This window comes from Eptatretus burgeri, chromosome 3 (genome assembly GCF_056783735.1).
Source record: "Eptatretus burgeri isolate ZD-2024b chromosome 3, Ebu_testis_v1, whole genome shotgun sequence".
Classification (NCBI taxonomy): Eukaryota; Metazoa; Chordata; class Myxini; order Myxiniformes; family Myxinidae; genus Eptatretus; species Eptatretus burgeri.
The window spans coordinates 41184329-41209200 of record NC_140963.1 but is presented as its reverse complement, the minus strand read 5'-3'; the positions used below and the strand labels follow the sequence as shown (position 1 = coordinate 41209200).

The following is a 24872-nucleotide window of genomic DNA, read 5'->3' as shown; positions in this document are numbered from 1 at the left end:
AAATTTAAGAATATCTCTCAATGACATTGGAGACTTTAAATCTTTAACATTTAATGTATTCTCGTATTTATTATAATGTTCAACCCTTTCAGGATTCCATTGTGGAGGATATACGTGAGCAAGAACAGACCATAGAAAACATTTATTATCATTGTTTTGAATATTAACAACTGCTTTCTTAAGTTTTATCTCTTTTGGTAAATCAATATAACAAGAAGCTTGAAGAGGATCTGATTTTAAGATGTGTATCTCTAAAAAGATTATTTTTGCAATAGCAAATCCACTACCTACTACAGTGTTATCAACATCTTGTTCTTGTCTCTGGAGTTCATCGTAAACACAACATCTTACAAAATCTTGAAATGATGAGATAAAGTGAGGGTTTGTCCTCATAGAGGGAGTAGTTTCATCACCTTCTCTTACCATATTCAATTTTACTCCCATATACTTCTTAAAAGTTTTCATTTCACTTAATGTGTTTTTAATTATCGTTTCAAGACTTTGTTTAACCATATCAACAGCTTCAATGATTGAAGATGGTCCAGGCTCTTGAAAGCGAAACAATCTTATTTTTATATGTCCTTAAAATGCCCCATCAGTGTTTTCAATGGAGAATTTAGTGGCACCTTCCCTTTCTTCATCGTTCTTGTGTTTGCGTGATTGAAGGTGTTTACTATAAAAAAATTTTTTAAAGAATATCATTACCACATGTATCACAATGTTTTGTTTCTTGGTCAAGTGGAGATATTTGTCTGAAAAGAGTGAATGTGTGTTTGTTGAAGGTGTTTTTTTTTTTTTATAACATTTGTATTTATGATTACAAACATCGCAGTACATTGTATTCAGCATATTTATATCACAAAACTTTGCTTAAAATAAAATTTTCTTGATGAAAATTCTGTTTAATTTATAGGCGAATCTGTGCTGAAAACCATTTTATCCTCCAACTTTTTTCACTTAATAAATACAATGTATCAAGACACAAAAGACAAGTTTCAATTAACCTCTTCATTTGTAAAAGATACTGAGAAATATGTCAAGTATGTAAAATTGAATAAAGATAAATATAACAACTATTGGATAATAACAATTATGGTGAATATTACGTGTTCTTCAATTTCGTTCAGTGGAAGGGCTTTTAGTAAATATGGAAGAACATCAATTAAAGTAGCTCCAACAAAAGTTTCTGCTCTCCTTCTGGCAATATATTCAAAACTAGAAAAAGCAATGAAGCAAGAAAAAGTATCAAAAAAGAAAAACCTTATGGATGAAGCTTCAGAAAGAAAAGATAAGACCATCTGTAATATGCAAGGAGAAATTTGTATTTTTTTTTTCAACAACCCTAAAGATGTAATCCTGATGAAATAAAGGATGTTAATATATCAGGTGAAATGACATTTCGTTCAATAGTAGTTAAGGATCATTTTAAAATTACCTTTAATTTTATAAAATGTAGTAGTTGAATCTATTAATGAAAAAAAGTAAATACATATAGATGGTAATGTTTTTTGTACTAATTAAATACGAGTCATTATTCAACTGAAGATTTTGAAGATTATGAGAGTGATGATGGTATCTCTGTTGGAACAGAAGATAGTTATGATACTGAGAGTTTGTGTCCAAACGATAGTTATGAAAGTCGTTTTATAGATGATTGTGAAAGCACCAATTAAAGCACCGAAGATGAATTTTATTTGAAGTAAAATTTTACTTTATAAATATATATATATATGTATATGTATATGTATATGTATGTATATATATATATATATATATATATATATATATATATATATATATATATATATATATATATATATATATATATATATATATATATATATATATATATATATATATATATATATATATATATAGTACACTACAGGGTGCCTCACAGAAAACCAGGAAATTTGAGATTTTGAGATTTATTTTGCCATATTTTACCATATCAATAAAGTGTATCTTTGTTTTACACAACATCTAAGTTTGCTTTTGCTTGAAAATAAAGTGTATCTTTGTTTTACACAACATCTAAGTTTGCTTTTGTTTTGTTTTAAATAAACTGTACCAAATTTCCTGGTTTCCTGTGGGGCACCCTGTAGATCTTGAGCCCGTTGAATTCCCCGATTCTCCAGATGACAAATTTGAGAATTGTCCTGCATGTGATAGAGTGGGATTAAACACAGTCAAAAGCCTATAAACAATGTATATTCTTTGATAATTATCTTCTCATTAATGATAATAAAAAAATATAAAAAGTAATATAATTCTTTTAGATTTACACGAAAAATGAATTACATTACAAGATTGATTAGAGAATGAATGTAAAGTATGAGGGTGATAACACACCTTTCCTTACGATGGAAGAAACTGAACATATAAGAGAAATGTTCAAAGGATTGTTGTTATATATTATTCACGATTGCCATTTTCAGGGAAATAAACACAATATCTTGAAATTAAACCCAAACTTAGGATAAAATATGGAGTTTCTAAAAAAGGCAATAATAAATTAAATAACCTGTTTTCAAAATATATAAATGAATGATTTTTTACTCATTTTGGAAAATAAGATAAAATTTAACAACCATAAAAATCTTCCAAATTCATTAAGTTATCTCATAGTTGGTTCAAGCGGGTGTGGAAAAACCTGCTTACTTTTAAAGATGCTCCTTACTCATAACTTTTTGGATAATGATAATTTAATAATTTTCACAAAGTCGAGTTTTCAACCTGAGTATCAACTACTCTCACAAGATTTTAATGCTGGTCTTCAAAAGTAAGATATAATCGGTTTATTTAAACTTCAAAACAAACTAAATTATTACAACATTGAAGATATAATACAACAATTTTGTGATACACAGAGATATAAAAAGAAATCAAAACTGACAACTTGTATTCTTTGTGATAATACGGATGATATACCTTCTCCCCAAGATTTGGATAAATCAAAAAAGAACCTCATTATCTTTGATGATTGTGTTAATGAGAGAAACCAAACAGTAATGGATAGCTACTGCATAAGAGGGAGACATTCTTCTTGTAATTGTATTTATCTTAGTCAATCATACTTTCAATTCCCTCGTCGCTCAATAAGAAACAATGATAATACATATATTTTATTCTAGTCAAATTCAATAGATATAAACAATTTTTGGAGAGACAATTGTTCTACATTATGTAGTAAAAAGGAATTTGGGGATTATATAAAACACACGACTGAAAAATATAAATATGTTGTTGTGAAACAGGATGGTATATTAAGGGATATATATATAATGCTAATACATATATTTTATTCAAGTTAAGTTCAATAGATAAACAATTTTTGGAGAGACAATTGTTCCACATTATGTAGTAAAAAGGAATTTGGGGATTATATGAAACACACGACTGAAAAATATAAATATATAGTTGTGAAACATGATGGGATATTAAGGGATATAGTTTCATATATAAATGACAACTATTATTATGTCTTGTGGGTAAATCTGCTTCTGGAAAAAAAAAAACTTTCAAAAATCAAGGTTCTTGTATAGTACAAATCAGAATATTGTAAATTTGCTTTAAAAGCACCATGCAGTTCATATTGCATCAACAACTTGGGCAATAAGACCTGGAGAAGTAGAAGGTGAAAATTATTACTATATTTCAGTAGAGGAACATATGCGATTGAGGAATGAAGGTCAAATATTTGAGGAGGTTTCTCTTGGTACAACAAAATATTCACATTGTAAGAGCAGTGTGACCACTCCTTTGCTGTTTTCACAAGATCTTGACTATTCGTTGTTCACCTTGGCGTCTTAGTTTTCTAAAGGTTTTCTTGGCGTATAGGTTTTCTATTATCATCGCTTTTCCGAAACCTTGTGAATTCTTTGCTTTTTTCATTGGCTCACCTTGGCATTTATGATAATGAGGAGTGGTCACGCTGTGTAAGCGTGAGTTAAAGAAACGAAAATCTGGTGGTCTTGGGATATTATAAACTAATCCAGAAGGAATGACACATTATTAAACATCTGAGTGGTAATGCGGTTAAGGTTTTATCATTCGGTTTTGATGTTGATGAAGAAACTCAATGCAAACGTATGAAAAGCAGAGATACAATTATTACTGATGAAGAAATTACAACTCGTATTAATGTTAATAAATAATTTGATGAAATACTTAAAGAAAAGGATTTATTTGAACACATCTACTTTAATGATGAAGTAAAGGAAAATTTCCCTGTTGATCTTTACAATTCATTAAATGATATTTTCAAATAAATAAATGGATGCGAAAGAAAGAGCAAGAAGATTTAAGGAGCATCAAGAGTTGGTTTCAAACTTTGTAAAAGAATAGGAAGACATAAAGAAGAAACGCAGACAGAAACTAACGGGTGAAGAAGCATTTGAAAGAAAACAAGAGAAATTTTTTTAACCACTTTTAAAAACTTCCCAAGAAAAAAATATAGATGCTTCCACAGTTCACACAATAGAATATACTCCTAAAAAAACTTCAAATGTTAAAAGATTTCAGTCAAATGACTGAGGAAGAATTAGAGCATATAGGAGAATTAGAAGATGATGATCAAGGATTATTTCAACAACTGGAAGAGATTAATCAACCCCTTGATTATGTTATGAATGCTCTTCAAAACAATGAATATTCAACAGATTCCAAAACCAAAGCAGGACTCATTCCAACAGAACAACCAGCAATATTTCATCTTGTTCAAGAAAAGGTATTGATACTTAATGATGAATTAAGGTTCTTGAGTTCTGCTCAACCTCCTGTTAAACTAACTCTGAGATTAATGTTTCTTCTAACAAAAGATGGAAGACAAGGTTCAACTGTGAGGGATGAATCAAAGTATTTTGATAAATCATTGGATATGGAAAATAATGATGATAGAGTATATTTGGATCTGCTGGACTCTCTTAATTATAGGGTTAGTCTATCTGGTAAAAGTAGGAAGAATGAGAAGGAGAAACACATTATTCAGGCCTTAAGTAGGCTTGGTTCAGGTGTTAGTTTTCTTCCAAATGACCCATCAAAATTAGTTAATAGACTGTTATTGCTGTTAGGTAGTAAGAAGGCTGGAAATAGCAATTGTTTTAATGAAACATCAGCCATTTTAAACCAGTTGATGAACATGAATATAATTAATAAATGCAATACAAAGACATTTTATCCCATATTAAATAAGATGTGAAGCACAATCCTTAGTTTTAATTTCACAACAAGCGACCACACATCTTCATTTCCATACCCACTACAACTTGATGCAACAAAAGAATATGAGGCATCTTTATTGTCCATGGAAACTTATAATACCTTGTTTAATATCACCGAGAAAAATGACAAGTTTCGATGTAAGCCGGGAAGTGGATACAAAACGATAACAGTTTCACCCGGGGCATATGAGATTTCTCAAATATCTTCCGAAATTGCTCGTCTTATGAAAGAACAGGGTGATGAACCAAAAATATTGTTACAGATATTCAAAAACGTACTTCAAAATCAACGTTTAAACTTAAAAATAACTACAAGGTTGATTTCACAATTGATAATTCATTTAGAGAGTTATTGGGTTTCTCCTCAAAAAAGATTGAAACTCATGGGACGTTTTACAGTGATAATGTCATTCAAATATCCTCAGGCATAAATTCGGTATTAATTCACTTTGATTTGATTGATGGCGCTTATAATGATGGAATAAGAACAAATACAATATTTTCATTCAGCGCATTCTCAACCCCAATTGATTATAAATTCAATATGGAACCCAAAAATCTGGTTTATCTCCCTGTGTCAGGAAAAACAATATACAGAGTAAATTTTAGGATCACCGACCAAGATAATCGCATGATTTATTTTAATAGAGAAATGATATCCATCAGAATTCACCAACGTGAAGTTTTCCAATAAATAAATACGGTGGTTATTGTGAGGAAACACGAGTTGGGAAAATATAAAATATTACAGGGGATGGGATGTTTCTTTCCCCATATTACAAGGGTGAAGGGATGTATCTTGGTCGAGCATACTATAAACCTAAGAGGCAAAGTGGTGTCGGTCATCAATTTAGAAAAAAAAGGAGATGGGATAATTGATACTCTAATGCAGTGTTTCTCATCCGGGGTTCCCCAGAACCCTAGCGTTCCGCAAGTGGTCGCTCGGGGTTCCGCGAGAAACAGTAATAAATAGGCTCATGTATTTTTGAGTCGTTTTTGTTTGATTTAATATATGTAATTTTACTATACACGTACGGCATATTGTTGGAAACTCCTTGGCTATTATAATCGAGGCTTCAACCTCTTATACTATTTATAATTATAACAACCATAGGGAATGTTATATTATAACAACCATAACAACCACGAAGCGCGATGGATGCCCGGAATAACGACTCATCATTGAACACGGCACACGGCCTGTACGTGATGACGTCACCCACTCGAAGCACGATGCGTGATGGATGCCCGGAATAACGACTCATCATTGAACACAGTACACGGCCTGTACGTGATTATGTCACCAATGATGACGTGGTCTGTCTCATTGCCAAAAATTTGACAAAAAGGGGGTCATTTTTTCCTTAAACCAGGTATCCGAAAAAAATATTATATTTGCCACGTGAACTACGATAAAAATATAAAAGAGCAAGATATCAATAATGGTAGATAATAATTTTTATTCAGGGGTTCCCTGAGACATGAAAACTATTTCAAGGGTTCCACAAGGGTAAAAAGTTTGAGAAACGCTGCTCTAATGGGTATAGGTTCAACTATTCTTAAACATAAAGACCTAATTGGTTCAACTGCTTCTGCTGTGGGAAATGTAGCGGGTGCTATAAAGAGTATAAAATATTCCCAAAAGGAATCTCATAAATTACAAGCAATAAAAGAAATTAAGAAAGGCAAAACTCAGTTGTCTCCCCAAGAATGACAGAAAATAATTCAAATACTTGGGTCAGGGTTTCAAAAGTTTTAACATCTTTTTTCCTTAATAAATACTAGTATGGAAGCAATTGATAGTATCTATGGTTTGGATGATACCATTGTCATCTCAAACTCGACTAAAAAAAGAAGACTACTTCAAGGTAAATGCAATAACTGAAACAGACTGGAATGCAAATGGACCAAAAAGTTTTGAAATAAATAATCAACAAACTTACTTGAATCTCGCCGAAAGTTTCTTGTTGTGTAAATTTACATTCACTCAGACTGCGATTAACACAAACACTACACTCGTAAATGATTTCTTCTGGAAAATGTTTGATAGTGTTCGTTTGTACATTGGAACACAAGAAGTTGAAGCAGTTGATTATGTCTCTGCTGTATCTGAAATGATGAAATTTACACCATATACATTCAGCGATAGAATGGGAAAGGGAGCTGTCGAAGGTTTTATTCCTGATATGTCAACGGGAACAACCACAGACCCTGGATATACTCAAAGGAAAGGAATGTATAATGATGATACAAAAGCAGAAAATAGTTTTACTGTGGCAGTTCCTCTTAAAGGTATATTTGGATTTAGTGATCATGATAAAGTTCTGTATGCTCTTAAAATTAGATTTCAACTGCAAAGGAACGATAATGAAAATAGATTACTTTTTGGTGTTGGAAGTGCTTTTGCTGCTCAGAATAAATTTGTTATTGATGAAATTAGTTGGTATATTAGTGAATATACTCCGAATCTTAAAATAGAAGAGATGTTGAATATAAGACTAAACTCAAAGAAGCCACTCAATGTATCATACCTTAAAAGAAGATGTCAACATGTTAAACTCAACCAAAACACTTCTGGAAGAAAAGCCACGATATCTGTCGGCCATTTTTTTAAAACCAGATGGTGATACTGCAACTGATAAGAAAAATGCATTGAGTGATAATGCTAAGGTGAAACAACTTTGCGTTTCTCGAGATGGAACATTTTATCCACGAGATAGATTGGAAATTAATTGGGAAAAAATGATTATGCTGAAGCATCTTACCAAAAGGTGTGTAAAAGCAATGGAAATAAAGAACCTATTTTGGATATGACAGCATTTAAAAGTCTGTATACAATCTATGCGATTGACCTGAGCGCTCAAAAGGAAACTATAAAGTCTAATCGAGTGGATACTTCCCTATACATTGAAAGAGGAAAGAGTGAAGAAGTTGATACATATTGTTTGCTTTTGGAAGAAACAGAATTACAGATGAATACAGATAATGGTGTTAGGATTAGTGTCACATAATTTTTTTGATAAATAAATGAGTCGTAAAGTGCCAATTGGGGTATATGTTAATCAAATCAATCTTAATAAATGATCATCTTTTATTCAAAATCAAAAGCCCTGTATGAATAACGTTAATACAATTCAGAAAAAGGAGCAGTAAGAATTGAAGTTTTGCTCACAAGAGAACAGGTGAAAATCTTGAACGATACTGGCTTACTTAAAATTAAAATGTCAAAACCAATGTTGAAGATGAGTGGAGGATTTCTCCCATTTCTAATTCCTTTATTTGCTGGTTTAAGTGCGGCTGGAGCATTGTCGGGTTTCAATTGATTGACTGGAGCATTTCAGCAGCGGTGAAAACTGCCAAAGAAAGGAAGGCTAAACTCTGGGCTCAAAAAGAATTGGAAAGACATAACAAAGAGTTGGGGAAACAAATTAGTGGAAGTGGTGTAATTGTAGATTTTGCTGAAAAACTTGAAAGTTTGCTTGATAAAGCGAGATTGTTCGTTGGAGATATGCTTTCTTCTATTGCACAAGAAGGTGTAAAACTAACGAAAAAGGGGTAATGGATGATATCTTTCTAATAAATAAATGAGCATTGATGAGTGGTTTAAAGAATTTGGAAAGAATACAACATCAAATTTAGAACTTATCAAATATTGTAAGAAATTAAAAATTCATAATGTGGTTATTTGTATGAGAGATGAATTAACAAACGTGTCTAAACATACAAAGAATATTATTATGAACTTATAAGATAATCATGGGAACAGTTCTCATTGGGTTTGTATTTTTAATAGTCAAGACAAATATTATTTTGATAGTTTTGGTCTTCCACCACCTGTTGAAGTCATAACATTCTTAAAGAATGGTGTTTATCAAACATTTCAAGTCCAATAATTAAATTTCAAGTGTTGTGGTCAATTATGTCTGTATGTGTTATTTCAACTCAACAAAAATAAAATTTTTAATGACATTAATTTTAATCTAATATAAATGACTTATGTTGGTAAAGACGGTTCTATCTTTGGTGTATCCCAATAACTGAATATTGATTTATCAAATTATTACACAAAGGCACAGGCTGAACGAGAGAAATATAGTACAGCAAAAAATATTAATATGAAAAATGCTTATAAATGAATAAATTATCCAAGCCCGACTGACACGAATGAATTGGTGAGATTAAGTGATTTATCACAATATATCCTGAAATAAAACGGCTGTGTATTCCAAAGATACAGAAGTGTTGATTTTATCTCCAGGTCATACAGAATTCACAGAATTCACAGTCATACAAAATAAAATTTTACAAAGAAGGGCGTATCGTTTGTATGAGAATAGAACAATGGGGATATTATATGAATGATTTAGGGTATAATTGGTCATTTAAAATTAACCTAGAATACCTGGAACAATTAAATCAGACTCGTAAGGAAGAATATTATCCACTTGGTGCCGAGAATGAGTTTTGTGGAAGCACGATTAGCAAACAACAAATAAAAGAATTTAATAAGGGTAAAATCAGTAATGGTTTTGCCATAGTTTATATCATGAAAACACAAAGAACAGGATTATATATAAGTAAGGAAATGCAAAATTATTTAACTATGGGAAGATGGGGAGGTATTTCCTGTCATTATATTAACCTGTCATATATTTCTAATACATAAATGACAGCAAGAGGGCTTCAATAAAATTTATTATTTCTGCGTCCAAGCATACCTTCAAGAAAACGGTATTCGGTATTTTAATAAATATGTTCTACAACATAAGAATGAGGTATTTTCAATAAATTATTGGCTTTATACTGATATTAATAAACCAACAACTTTGGATTTAATTAAAATGTTAAATAAAAAAAAATTAAGTTAAGAAAATTTAAGGCTCTTTTCGAAATTCAGAAGAAATTTTATTGGTTTCCTGTTGTAAAAAAATTATTTTGGATACAGGAATAACAAGAAATCCTGATGAATATATTGTTCCGAATTAGCACCCGCCGGCGTGCGATCGGCCGCGTAACTCCAATCGCAACCGCGTCGCCAACCGGATGGACAATTCAGTCGTGACCCTCCTGGAACTACCGCCAGGAACCAGTCACGGGTGGGCGTTTAACCTCACCACAGCCCAGTCCGCATTATACCCGCGCGAAATAGGGTGAATCGCCGAATGTCGATATACCTAGTAACCTGCGTGGGTAAACTACCGAGGGGCTGCATCACATCGCCAGTCAGCCTGGAACACGAACCGCTTAAGCGGTCCGTTCCGTACTACAGTGATAACCGAGCGGTGTTATTGCCGACCTCAACAGATCAGATTCTCTTTACCGGGCGTTCAAAACCCACTACTCATTCCATGATGCAAGATGGCACTTTCAAAGGGGAAATAGGACACGACGAACGGGATACATTGCACACAAGGACATTTATTCACTAAGCACGTATTACACACACAACACAAGCAAGGCAATAATGCAATGTACAGGCAAGAAATAGAAAACAAAAGCAATACGACTGACTATAATGAGAATGTACATGCACTTAACAGGTTCTACTTACAGGGAGACGGCGCCACAGCAGTCATACAAAACAAAAGGAATGGAAAGAGCTCCTCACAGGCAAGGGGGTAGACGGGGTCCAGAGACCTTTATGGTCGTGGGCCGTGGATGAGCGAAAAGGCCCACGAGACCGTGCAGGTTACCTGCACCCTCGAGGTGTCTTGGTGGGCAGTTCGCGACGTCTGCTCCCCACGGCAGCTAGCGTGGCCGCGCCTGACTCCGGGACTTGCGATGATGGGCGGTAAGCTCTCCTTGGCGCTCCTCACCAGACGCACAGGTTCGGACCACACAGCTGGCAGAGCTGCGCCTCCCGTCTGTGTCCCCGATGCGTCGCCCGGACTCGCCACCGGCCGGCGCCTTCGCCAACAGGTTGCTCAACTGGACCACCGGGAGACAGGGGAAGAAATCAGCACCAAGACGAGATGGAGGGAGAAGGAGCACGACCCGACGTCCGAGAGAGAGAGAGAGAGAGAGAGAGAGAGAGAGAGAGAGAGAGAGAGAGAGAGAGAGAGAGAGAGAGAGAGAGAGAGAGAGAGAGAGAGAGAGAGAGAGAGAGAGAGAGAGAGAGAGAGAGAGGGAGAGAGGGAGAGAGGGAGAGAGGGAGAGAGGGAGAGAGGGAGAGAGGGAGAGAGGGAGAGAGGGAGAGAGGGAGAGAGGGAGAGAGGGAGAGAGGGAGAGAGGGAGAGAGGGAGAGAGGGAGAGAGGGAGAGAGGGAGAGAGGGAGAGAGGGAGAGAGGAGAGAGGGAGAGAGGGAGAGAGGGAGAGAGGGAGAGAGGGAGAGAGGGAGAGAGGGAGAGAGGGAGAGAGGGAGAGAGGGAGAGAGGGAGAGAGGGAGAGAGGGAGAGAGGGAGAGAGGGAGAGAGGGAGAGAGGGAGAGAGAGAGAGAGAGAGAGAGAGAGAGAGAGAGAGAGAGAGAGAGAGAGAGAGAGAGAGAGAGAGAGAGAGAGAGAGAACTCGACATCAACCACCAAGAGAGAGAGAGAGAACTCGACCACCAAGAGAGAGAGAGAGAACTCGACCACCAAGAGAGAGAGAACTCGACCTCGACCACCAAGAGAGAGAGAACTCGACCTCGACCACCAAGAGAGAGAGAACTCGACCTCGACCACCAAGAGAGAGAGAACTCGACCTCGACCACCAAGAGAGAGAGAACTCGACCTCGACCACCAAGAGAGAGAGAACTCGACCTCGACCACCAAGAGAGAGAGAACTCGACCTCGACCACCAAGAGAGAGAGAACTCGACCTCGACCACCAAGAGAGAGAGAGAGAGAGAGAGAGAGAGAGAGAGAGAGAGAGAGAGAGAGAGAGAGAGAGAGAGAGAGAGAGAGAGAGAGAGAGAGAGAGAGAACTCGACCTCAACCGCCAAGAGAGAGAGAACTCGACCTCGACCACCAAGAGAGAGAGAGAGAGAGAGAGAGAGAGAGAGAGAGAGAGAGAGAGAGAGAGAGAGAGAGAGAGAGAGAGAGAGAGAGAGAGAGAGAGAGAGAGAGAGAGAGAGAGAGAGAGAGAGAGAGAGAGAGAGAGAGAGAGAGAGAGAGAGAGAGAGAGAGAGAGAGAGAGAGAGAGAGAGAGAGAGAGAGAGAGAGAGAACTCGAGAGAGAGAGAGAGAGAGAGAGAACTCGAGAGAGAGACAGAGAGAGAGAGAGAGAGAGAGAGAGAGAGAGAGAGAGAGAGAGAGAGAGAGAGAGAGAGAGAGAGAGAGAGAGAGAGAGATCGAGAGAGAGAGAGAGAGACAGAGAGAGAGAGAGAGAGAGAACTCGAGAGAGAGAGAGAGAGAGAGAGAGAGAGAGAGAGAGAGAGAACTCGAGAGAGAGAGAGAGAGAGAGAGAGAGAGAGAGAGAACTCGAGAGAGAGAGAGAGAGAGAGAGAGAGAGAGAGAGAGAGAGAGAGAGAGAGAGAGAGAGAGAGAGAGAGAGAGAGAGAGAGAGAGAGAGAGAGAGAGAGAGAGAGAGAGAGAGAGAGAGAGAGAGAGAGAGAGAGAGAGAGAGAGAACTCGAGAGAACTCGAGAGAGAGAGAGAGAGAGAGAAACTCGAGAGAGAGAGAGAGAGAGAGAGAAACTCGAGAGAGAGAGAGAGAGAGAGAGAAACTCGAGAGAGAGAGAAACTCGAGAGAACCTCGAGAGAGAGAGAAACTCGAGAGAGAGAGAGAGAGAGAGAGAGAGAGAGAGAGAGAGAGAGAGAGAGAGAGAGAGAGAGAGAGAGAGAGAGAGAGAGAGAGAGAGAGAGAGAGAACTCGAGAGAACTCGAGAGAGAGAGAGAGAGAACTCGAGAGAGAGAGAGAGAGAGAGAGAACTCGAGAGAGAGAGAGAGAGAGAGAGAGAACTCGAGAGAGAGAGAGAGAGAGAGAGAGACAGAGAGAGAGAGAGAGAGAGAGAGAGAGAGAGAGAGAGAGAGAGAGAGAGAGAGAGAGAGAGAGAGAGAGAGAGAGAGACTCGAGAGAGAGAGAGAGAGAGAGAGAGAGAGAGAGAGAGAGAGAGAGAGAGAGAGAGAGAGAGAGAGAGAGAGAGAGAGAGAGAGAGAGAGAGAGAGAGAGAGAGAGAGAGAGAGAGAGAGAGAGAGAGAGAGAGAGAGAGAGAGAGAGAGAGAGAGAGAGAGAGAGAGAGAGAGAGAGAGAGAGAGAGAGAGAGAGAGAGAGAGAGAGAGAGAGAGAGAGAGAACTCGACATCAACCACCAAGAGAGAGAGAACGAGAGAGAACGAGAGAGAACGAGAGAGAACGAGAGAGAACGAGGGAGAACGAGAGAGAACGAGAGAGAACGAGAGAGAGAGAGAGAGAGAGAGAGAGAGAGAGAGAGAGAGAGAGAGAGAGAGAGAGAGAGAGAGAGAGAGAGAGAGAGAGAGAGAGAGAGAACTCGACCTCAACCGCCAAGAGAGAGAGAACTCGACCTCGACCGCCAAGAGAAGCGAACTCGACCTCGACCACCAAGAGAAGCGAACTCGACCTCGACCACCAAGAGAAGCGAACTCGAACTCGACCACCAAGAGAAGAGAGAGCCCGCGTGCGGTCCGCCTTATATAGCGCGGGGCTCCGCCCTTTGCTCCTCCCCGTTTTCTCCCTTTGAGAAGCTTCCCGAAAAGGGGTGTTCCCTCACTCCGACCACCTCACGCCGTGCATCCACCAATCGGCAGCGAGCTGCCCTGCCCCCTTCCCTTCACACCAAGCACGGGAAAATAGGCGGGAAAAACCCCACAGGCTCCGCAAGAGCTTTTGTTCTGCCAATCCTGCCCACGTTCTCGGATGGTTCCCGACGCGGAAACCGTCGTAGCGTGGACCGTGGAGGATGGCGTTCGGAAGCGGGGGTAGTGGCGAAGATGGTGGTGGTTGTTGTGAGGGAAATTGTAGTGTGGTTGGCGTTGTGACGTACTTGGTGGCGGTTGTTGTTTGCATGTAGGTTTGTTGCGTGCTTGGCGTTGCGGCGTACTTGGTGGCGGTTATTGTTTGCGTGTAGGTTCAAAATAACGATAGGTAAAGAAAAACGGCTATCTCAAATGGTCGCAGCCCAGTGAACACGAATAATCCCCAATAAAAACAACGGTGGGGAAATCTAACTGAACACAGACTTATCGATCTAACTGAACTAAGGACCCTTTATGGTGTTCTGCGAATTTCCACAGCCGTAACACTATGTATGATATTCTATGGGGTGAAAGTGATTCAACAATAGTAAGGGACGAGGAAGGAGTTGAAGAAACTGAGACAAAGGAGGAGAAGCAGAAGAGAGAGGAAGAGAAGGAGGAGAGAGAAGAGAGAGAAGGAGGAGAGGGAGAAGAGAGAGAAGGAGGAGAGGGAGAAGAGAGAAGGAGGCAAGGGAGAAGAGAGAAGGAGGCAAGGGAGAAGAGAGAAGGAGGCAAGGGAGAAGAGAGAAGGAGGCAAGGGAGAAGAGAGAAGGAGGCAAGGGAGAAGAGAGAGAAGGAGGAGAAGGAGAGGGAAGAAAGAGAGAGAATAAATAAACATAAAAATATGGAAACCAGTGAGATTTTAAAAAGATTGAAGGTATTACAGAAAATAAATAAATCTCAATGCACCGAGGAGGAAAACAAAGAATTGGCAAGTCTATTAACATCGGTATCAAGGAGAAGATATAAACGAGAAAGTGGAGATAAAGAAGAGAAAGAAGGAAAAGATTATATTATTGATGATGTTGGTGTGATTGACTTTAGTTAAAGTTTTCCATTTTTTTCTTAAATAAATGGAGGAGAGAGTGAAGACATTTCTGCAGATTCTTTATGTTTTAAAAATTAAGATTCAAATGTGTATGTTGGAAACTAAAAATATTTTCGCACTCTGTAGGAATTTTTCTCATAAATAAATGAGTTATTGTCTCAAATGTAAAAAGAAAACTAAAACTAAAAATATCTCATTTTAAAAGTAAAAATAACAGGGTTATACAAAAAGGCATATGTTGGGTGTGTGGCTCTAAAAAGAGTAAATTTATCTCCAAACACAAACGTGGGGGAGATATACAAAAGGAACTTGAATAAAAGATTAGATGAGGCCGACAATACTAAACCGTGCAGCAAACCTATCAATAGGGTTGATGAAGTGTGCATGAGGCACGATATTGATTATGGAAATATCACAACGTTGGAAGAAAAACATGAAGCCGAAAGAGAAATGTTGTATAATTTGTCTCTGATGCAAAATCCAACCTTGAGAGAAAAAGTTGATTGGTTCATCGTGAAGAAGATGATCAGTGCTAAATTGAAACTTGGGCTTGGAGATTCAAAAAAATTATAGGCTCTAATGATGTCATTCAGATTGAAGAGAAATTAGCTGATGAATTAGATAAACCAATAATCACAAAGTTTCATAGAAGGAAGGTTTATTCCAAGGAAGTTGATTATATATTGTCTGCCGATTTAATTGAACTCAATAATGATAAGGGGTACAAGTATACTTTAACCGTTATTGATTTGAGGAGTAGATATGCGTGGGTTGTCCCTTTAAAAAACAAAACACGTAATACTCTGATGTTAGCCTTTCAACAGATATTTAATAAAAGTAAGCGAAAACCTAAAAACTTGTGGACTGGTGAGGGTACAGAGTTCTACAACAAAACATTTATGAATTTTATTTTAAAATAACAACATTATATGATACAGTACCTTTAATGAAGGAAAAGCGGTTGTTATTGAGCGATTCAAACGCACTTTAAAAGAGAAACTATATAAAAAAATTCACTCAACTCGGTTCTCAACAATGGTTATCTTTAATTCAGGATATTGTAGATAAGTATAATGATACGATTCACACCTCAACGAATACTAAACCATCAGAAACATTTACAAAATTAGAAGATGAAAAAGAGATTAATGTCAGAAAGCCTAAGTTCAAAGTTGGTGATATAGTAAGAATATATAGGTGGAATTCTCATTTTGAAAAAGGTTATAGAAAGCGATGGACAAATGAACTTTTTAAAATCGTTGATGTAATAGATACAGTTCCTTGGACTTATAACGTATATGATTTAGAAGGGGAAGAGATTTTAGATTCATTTTATTCACAGGAATTACAAAATTGATTGGTTCATCGTGAAGAAGATGATCAGTGCTAAATTGAAACTTGGGCTTGGAAATTCAAAAAAATTATAGGCTCTAATGATGTCATTCAGATTGAAGAGTACTTTCCTTCCGAGAACAATTTTATTTTAACTTGTGAGTTCCAACACTCAGTTGTTAGCATCCACCAGTTTATTTCACCCTCGCACGCCACAATGAACTTGTCACTCATACATATATATATATATATATATATATATATATATATATATATTTATATAAATATATATATATATATATATATATATATATATATATATATTTATATATATATATATATATATGTTGTTACGGGCCGGGGGGGGGGAGGGTCGGCCGCCAACTTACCACTCCAACAGAGCCGCAAGTCGGGTCGGCCCGACCGATCACCCGGAATATAGATCGCCGCCCGGATAAGTCCGAGCGACAGGTCCTTGTACAAGAACCGAAATACGCCAATGGGCAGATCACGTGGGGTAGGGTTGATTGCCAATATCCAATGTACCTAAATACCCACGTGATCCAACTACCAGGGTATTCCAACCTCGACGGAACTCGTACGGAACAAACCGCCGAGGCGAGCCTGTCCCGTGCGCGATTCCGAGCGGCCTAATCGCCGAGAACCGTCAGTCCAAATGTCCCCCTTTTACGGCAAACCAACAGCTTTCTGACTCCCAACGCACGAAATGCTCAGTCAATGAAAGAATCGACGCGACGAGCTGAAAACATTTTACAATTGGGGTATTTATTAATAATAATGGGGAACTAGGGAAGCTCGTAAGAGCAGAACTATTCCGACTATACGAAATGCAATACAAACATTTACAGCACACAAAGCACGTAACAATTTCCTACTTATTAGACGGGCCCACGGACACACGTACGCACACACACACACCCAAGAAATTTGGCAGAGGCCTTTAATAACGGGCTCCAGCTCGGAGGAAAGGTGAGCTGAAACCCAGAGCCTATCTTGAACCTCTCCACCTCGTGTGGTCTTCAAGTAGTTCGGACCCGGGCTCCAGCGAGAGAGAGCTGGATCCAATCGCCATGAGCCGCGATCCTTCCCGAGCTCCCACTAATCCTCCCGCGCTTCTCAACACGTGCTGGTGAGACGAGGCGCCGATCCTTTCTGTCGATGCGTTACTTCCACGAGGAACCACCTCCAAGAAGAGGCCGACGAGTCGCACCAAGCCGGGAACCCGTTGTTGTTGTCCCGTTGAAAGGAGTGTTTTTTATGGCCATTTTTCACTCTGATCACAAATTCGTTGAAATTTTTGACCGAGGAAGATGTCTTCCTTTTTGGCCATTTTTCACGCTAATCATGAATCCGTTGAAATTTTTAACCTAGTAAGACCTCTTCAAATTTCAAGTTAATCGGATGAAAATTGAGGATTTTAGAAACCCCACCTATGATGTCTTACTAAGACATCATCCTAGGTCAAAAATTTCAACGGATTCGTGATCAGCATGAAAAAATGGCCATAAAAAATACTCCTTTCAACGGGACAACAGAGAAAAAGTCGATGTGTGCCCAACCCTAATATTACATGCCCTAGTAAGCCATAATTATCAAATTTTACCTGAAAAGTGGGTAAATTTGGCAGCCATTTTGAATTTTTGTAAGCCATAATTATCAAATTTTACCTGAAAAATTGGTAAATTTGGTGGCCATTTTGATTTTTTGCATTTTACCAACCTAAGACATCATCCTATGTCAAAAAGTTCAACGGATTCGTGATCAGCGTGAAATTTGGCCATAAAAAAACTTTCAAAAAAAGTATGGTTGTATGCCCAACCCTAGCATCACCTGTAGATCATTCGTGCCAAATTTCATAACCCTACATGGGATAATGGCTTTCGGAATTGATTTTATGTGAACGGTACCGATTTTGAAGGTTTTTCGGTTGTTGCTAGGGAACCAAAGCGTCCCTTGCAACCATCACAATTTCCAAAGCACTAGGTCATAAGATGTACCTACCACCCGAGTTTGGTCAAAATCCGCCCACGTTTACTACCAATTATGCTGATGACAAACGAACAAACATCCAAACAAACAGACAGAATTACTGACAATAAGGGTCACCTATTTTGGCGACCCAACAGAATAACAAGAAGACGTCATGCAGAGCACGATACTTGCAAAATCCGGAAAACAAATTTGACCTCAAAAATAATTGGTGGTTGAATTCAATGACGAAATATGCATCTCCTCTTTAAATTTCAGGTGGATCAGATGAAAATTGACAATTTTAGAAATTCGGCCTATGTTGACCTTTAGGCTGATGTGGACCTCCAAAATAATTGGTGGTTGAATTCCATGAACTAAAATAGAAATCCTCTTCAAATTTCAAGTCAATCAGATGAAAATTGAGGATTTTAGAAATACCACCTTAGTTGATCTCAAAAATAATTGACTGGTCCAACATTTCTTAATTAATTGTCCAAATATATTTAATTAATTGTCCATCAGATGGATTCAGATAGTTACTATTTTTGTAGATCTGATGAATGAGCTCACGAGCCAGTTGTAAGTTGTCTGTGCATGGATGCAGTAGACCTCCAGCTTGCATGAGCACAACATCACAGGAAGATCGTGATATGCCAAGAAGGCGAGCCAATATCGATGCAGACTTCTTCATCACAATTTCTTGTTTTCCATGTTTTGATCTTATCTCCTTTCCAGCTGATGTCCATGTTTGTACTTTGACCTTCTTCATTTTGTCCCAAAGATCTCCATGTCCTTTTAGTCTGTCATTAACAAACTTTTCATATGCTTCCTTCCCTCGACTTCTGCATTCAGGATATTCTCAGAGATGTCTTTAGGAATTACCATGTTGTTTGTAATGATCAGATTTTCTCTCATTCTATTCCCCAACACATCCACATCAAAGGGATTATTTTAGATGATGACATCTTTGAGGCCCCTAATATTTCTTTCTTGTCGATCCAATTTTGACTGGCTGAAATCAGAGTGAAGGGATCTTTCTGTCACTCTGAGGCCTTACATGTCTCTGTTCCAGAAGACAGTCTGGCAAGTTCTGGTGTGCCAAGGCAATACCTTTGCAGAGCTTCCAGACTTGTGGTTATCCCTGATATACCTCCCTCACCTTTGTGCATTTTGTTTGCGTGCTCCTGTGCCTGGTCTACTCCAATAGCTGTAAACGGAATCTTGCCAGTTTGAACAGTGCATCCACCTTCTTTGAAAAAAATTCCAAATCTGTGGGGTTCGTTTCCTCTGAATCTTACATTTGGGCAATGTATTCAGGGAAATTTTGTGCATAATCAAGCCAGTTATAGGCAAATAACCAAATGCACAATTCTTCAAGAGAAGAGAGATGCAGGTTCCAGTAGTTCTGATGGGTACCATGTAGGAATGCAAAAAGAAGTTGAACTTGTCTCATGTACATGCAAAACCATTGGTACCCTGGGTACTGTGACCTGGATTAATCAAAGTGATCAACCAATTTTTGAATATCCATTTATGTCAAGGTCTGCAAGAGGTGCGGGCATTCATCCTGAACACTATGGTCACTGTTGCATGCATCAGCGAGGGACTTGAGGTCATCTTTCAGCAATTTGTCCATATTCTTTGAAGAAAGCCTCCAGCCAGAGATCATGCAGGACCTGCCAACTGATCATGTGACACTCAATGGCCCTCTTATAGTGTTTGCCATTCAAGATCTGCATCACAGTAACACTGCTGTACAAGTCAGCCTCGACCCATGCTGTATCAAGCCCGCTGCCTTCAACCGTGACACCCAGACATCGAAGAACACATATGGTCACATGGCACTATCCAGGAGATGGTTCCCATTTATCAGTATACTTTTCATCCAGGAATGGCAACTTCAACACGTTTGTATAGGTCCATGTCAAACCAAACACAGACTGGTTGTTCATCTTCTGGCTCTCTGGGAATAAATGTTTTCCAGAGATCAACTGGAGCAACAAAAATTTGATGGCAAGGAATCATTTGAAACTGAATCTGGTAAAACATTCCAAGTCTTCACAGGATGGATCAGGCTTATGCCTAGTGTTAGCTTAATGGTTAGGGCAGTGGGCTTCGGATACCAGGATCTTGAGTTCAAATCCCACGCAGCTGTTGAATTAATATCGGGTGGGGTAGACTCTGTCTGTCATCCTTCGGAGGTCGGCAAAAATGAGTGGCAGCGTGCTGGTATACTGTGTCAGAGTGCCGACCCATCCAGGATTGTGTCCAATAGCCAAGGAGACTTCTTAGGCAGCACCAATGCTCTGCACAGAGTGTGGTCCCAATGGATGGATGGATGGATGGATCAGGCTTGGTTTTGATGGATTCATTGGTCTACTGAACTACACCTGTTTTATGTGTTGCTTTATACTGTCTCTGAGAGCGGCTCTCTCCAAAGTTCTGTTTTGACCATGGTCTCTCATAATATTCTCATTGTCCTGTTCAGCTTCATCAATTGGAATTACTTCCCCTTGGTTTAGTCTCTCATTCAACTAAATGTAAAACTGCATTTCGGCAGCAACAAAGTTTGGCTGTCTGAGAGATTCTTCTGATGATGTAGCACTGGGATGATGGAGCATGATGCTCACTTGCCGAATCACTGGGAATGATGAATTGTCTCGTTGGCGCTGGTCAGACACCCGTTTCTTGCTCGCTTCTCTCGCCCTTTGCTTTTTCCTCTCTCCTTTCGCTTTTCTATTCAGAACATACTTCTCGCTCTTTTTTATATCCCGGGCCGTCTCCGTGGGGTACCGTCCGCCCCAAGCTCACCCCACCCCACTGGGGCACGGTTACCATGACGACCCGTGCGCTCTCAAAAAAGGCGGGCGTCGGAGCTCAGGAAAGATTGCCGCTGAGGAAGAATGGGGGTGGGCTTCAGAGCTCGTAAAAGAAATGTGTGTGAACGTGTCTGTCGTAAAGAAAAAAAGCTTCCCATAAGAGAGAGGATCTATCCTTTACCCTTCCCAACGCATCACATTTAAGATCCCATTCGACATGGGGAAGGGACTAATCTGAACATGCATTTCAGGAAATAACTGTCTGAGGACCTTGATGTGTGGATGCATTCATCAGACAGGATTCTAAAATCCGTAACACTACCCCTTTCTCTATCCCAGACTCGTCCTGAGTCGTCCAACAGCTGGCGACATCATTTTTAAAAAAATTTAAACAAAAATTACAACATTGCAATTAGCACTACCGTGTGACATGCAGGTGAAGTTATTCCCTACCTAGTACATTTTAACTCTACCCTTCAGTGTGTGCGACAATTTAAACTACATATATCCCACCTGATGTGTTGGGAACTGCCTTACTGACTTGCACAGACAACCTTATGCTACACCGAAATTGCCGGAATTTTTGAAACTACAACACACAACCGGTGGACTTTAATAATTGACACAACTATACAACTATATACAATTTCTGACCCAGGACCTGTAGAAATTCAGAAGAAAAATTGTCGAGAGGGGGAAGAACACCTGCTGATTCTTGCCACCTTCATGCTCTTCACCAGCACACCTAACAAAATAAACTGGCAGGCCAGTGACCGGCATACAGGCCATAAACGTTGTGGCCTTCGAAACAAAAATGACCAAGAAGTAGCAGCAACAAGAACAGCCACTTCCTCCACAGAGCTGCGTGCATGCAGTTCATGGTCATGGGACTCACGGTGATACGTGGCAAAGGTGAAGCAAAGTGGCATGAGCCTGGTATGTGGCTGGAATGAAGCTGGTATGAGCTGGTATAAATCTGGAATGAGCTGGTATGAGCTGGTATAAAGCTGGAATGAGCTGGAATAAAGCTGGAATGGGCTGGCATGAAGCTGGTATGAAGCTGGTAGAAAGGGGCTGCAACAAAGGGGCAGTCCATAAGTGTGGTGAGTAGGTTGCTACAGTAAATGCAGTTCAACAACATAAAACAAACAAAACCACCATGATAACTGGAACAGTGTCACCTGGTATGAGGCTGCAGCAAGTAGCAGTCCACAGAACAGGTGTGGGTGGAACACAGGTCACGGAGCAAATGGTGAAGTGAGGTAAGTGATGCGTTGATGCAGAACAGGTGATCCAGCAAGGCGAGCGATGCCTTGATACAGAACAGGTGATCCAGCAAGGCGAGTGATGCCTCGATGCAGAACAGGTAATCCAACAAGGCGAGTGATGCCTTGATGCAGAACAGCCTTGATGGTCCTGGGGCAGTGGCGAGACAAAGCGAAACAGCAAGGCGAACAGCAAACAGCATGAAGAAAGTTAAAAAAAAAGGGTAATCCAGGTAATTCCAAACACCAGGTCCGACCAGCATGGTCAGCCGGTCCCTGGTGTGCACATACTGGGGCGGTGCCGGGAGAGAGAGAGCTCGAGGTTGGCCCTACTCATCCGCACCTATCCATCTTTCACATATACACTACCATTGCCCCCTTCTTTTTAGATCCTGATGGAGGATCTCTAAGTCTAACTCACATTGTTGTTCTTGTGGACATTTTTGTTTCACAGCCTACAGTTTTCATCGAAACTTCCTGAAACTTGGCATATACATGTAAAAATACCCTGCGCAGATAGTAACAATCTCCGATTTTGAAAATTCCTCCTAGAAAAAAAGTTCTGACATCAAAATATCTCCACTAATGGAAATCGCATAAAAAATTTATCTCCGAAACTAGGCAAGGTTTTTGAATTCTGTTTGTGGAAATCGAACAGGGCATTAGTAGAAATGAATTACCGCACATATGATACATCACTATGACGTCATATCAATTTTTATGATGTCATCCCTATTTTTTGACATTTTTTGTTTTGTTTCACAGCCTACAGTTTTCATCGAAACTCCCTGAAACTTGGCATATATATGTAAAAATACCCTGCACAGACAGTAACCATCTCCGATTTTGAAAATTCCTACTAGAAAAAAAGTTATGACGTCAAAATATCTCCGCTAATGGAAATCGCCTAAAAAATTATCTCAAACTAGGCAAGCTTTTTGAATTCTGTTTGCGGGAATCGAACAGTGCATTTGCACAGATGAATTACCACACATATGATACATCACTATGAGGTCATATCAATTTTTATGAGGTCATTCCTATTTTTTTGACATTTTTTGTTTCACAACCCAGAGTTTTCATCGGATCTTCGTGAAACTTGCCATGTATATGCAGAAAGCCCACACGCAGGCAGTAACCTTCTCAGATTTTGGAAATTCTTCCAAGAAAAAAAGTTAACGTCATAATATCTCCACTAATGGAAATCGCCTATACCATTATCTCCGAAACTAGTTTGTTTCACAGCCTACAGTTTTCATCGAAACTTCCTGAAACTTGGCACATATATGTAAAAATACCCTGCGCAGACAGTAACCATCTCCGATTTTGAAAGTCCTCCTAGAAAAAAGGTATGATGTCAAAATATCTCCGCTAATAGAAATCGCCTAAAAAATTATCTCCGAAACGAGACAAGCTTTTGAATTCTGTTTGCGGGAATCGAACAGGGATGAGCAGAGATGAATTACCGCACATATGATACATCACTGTGACGTTATATCAATTTTCATGACGTCATTCCTATTTTTTGTTTGACAACCCAGAGTTTTCATCAGATCTTCGTGAAACTTGCCATGTATATGCAGAAAGCCCACGCGCAGGCAGTAACCATCTCCGATTTTGGAAATTCTTCCAAGAAAAAAAAGTTCACGTCATAATATCGTCGCTAATGCAAATCGCCTACACCATTATCTCCGAAACTAGGCAAGCTGTTTGAATTTTGTTTGCGGGAATAAAGCTGGGCATTCGCACAGATAATAATTTATCGCAAACCTGATACATCACAATGACGTCATATTCGTTTTTATGACGTCATTAAGAGGACGAGGATCTTAGCTCATTCGAGCTTGTTACAATTTGTCGTGACGTCCCATCTCCTATATCCCACTATCCCCATTGCCAAATTCGTACCCAATCCCCCCAAGGTTCCATGGGAAGGAATAGCCGAAATACATGCAATCCTACACTTACATCGCGACAAGTCTCGTTCTCGAGTCCGCCAAGAGGGCAAGTTCAGCAGCCAGCAATCATCCCGAGAGTGGATGGTGTGAAGGGGTCTTCATCAATCCTAACTACGCTAATATTGTTCCACTTTTAAAGTTTCCCCGTGGTTATACCCTGCCAAGAGGCCTTTGTTAAACTATGGGGTTCTAAAAACCCAAATTCCCATCGCCTTCGTGTTAGTGCTCTCACAATTTTGGGCCTTGCCCACCAAATTTTCTCTCTCTGCCATTGCACAATTTTGTGACTGGGTAGTGTGGCTCCAGGAGCAGGTCTGCCCACCTGCATTCTCACCATGAGCACCCCCAGGTCGCTGGAGCTGCCTCCGAGCTTGCCTGCTCCTCACCCTAACATGGGGGATGCCCTCACTGGCACTCCCCCTCACGATGCCCACTTGGCATTTTGGCGCCCCGGGTCCCGCTGCTTGGGCACCCAATCCCATTGAACACTACACTGGCACGCCGGGCCCCTCTCCTCGGGTACCTGCGTCCATGAATACACTAATGGCCCCCTGGACCTAGCTAGGGC

The 24872-nt window shown here is 39.3% G+C and overlaps 1 protein-coding gene across 1 annotated transcript; it reads right to left on the bottom strand.

Annotated features, from left to right (window-relative positions):
- Positions 1–17035: 17035 nt before the first annotated feature.
- On the bottom strand, positions 17036–23756 carry LOC147029756 (uncharacterized). Its single transcript, XM_085873070.1, has 2 exons — positions 22263–23756; positions 17036–22155 (listed from the first exon to the last, which is right to left on the bottom strand). Exons 1-2 carry the CDS (start codon positions 22607–22609, stop codon positions 21753–21755), a joined length of 750 nt encoding a protein of 249 aa, XP_085729196.1. The 5' UTR covers positions 22610–23756; the 3' UTR covers positions 17036–21752.
- Positions 23757–24872: the final 1116 nt, after the last annotated feature.

Excerpts from the sequence above, each read along its gene's own strand:
- LOC147029756 (XM_085873070.1), bottom strand. The coding sequence starts at position 22,609 with ATGCTGGTCGGACCTGGTGTTTGGAATTACCTGGATTACCCTTTTTTT. Across the intron at positions 22,156-22,262 it reads TTGCTGCAGCCTCATACCAG|CCCCTTTCTACCAGCTTCAT; the intron begins GTGACACTGTTC and ends CCTTTGTTGCAG.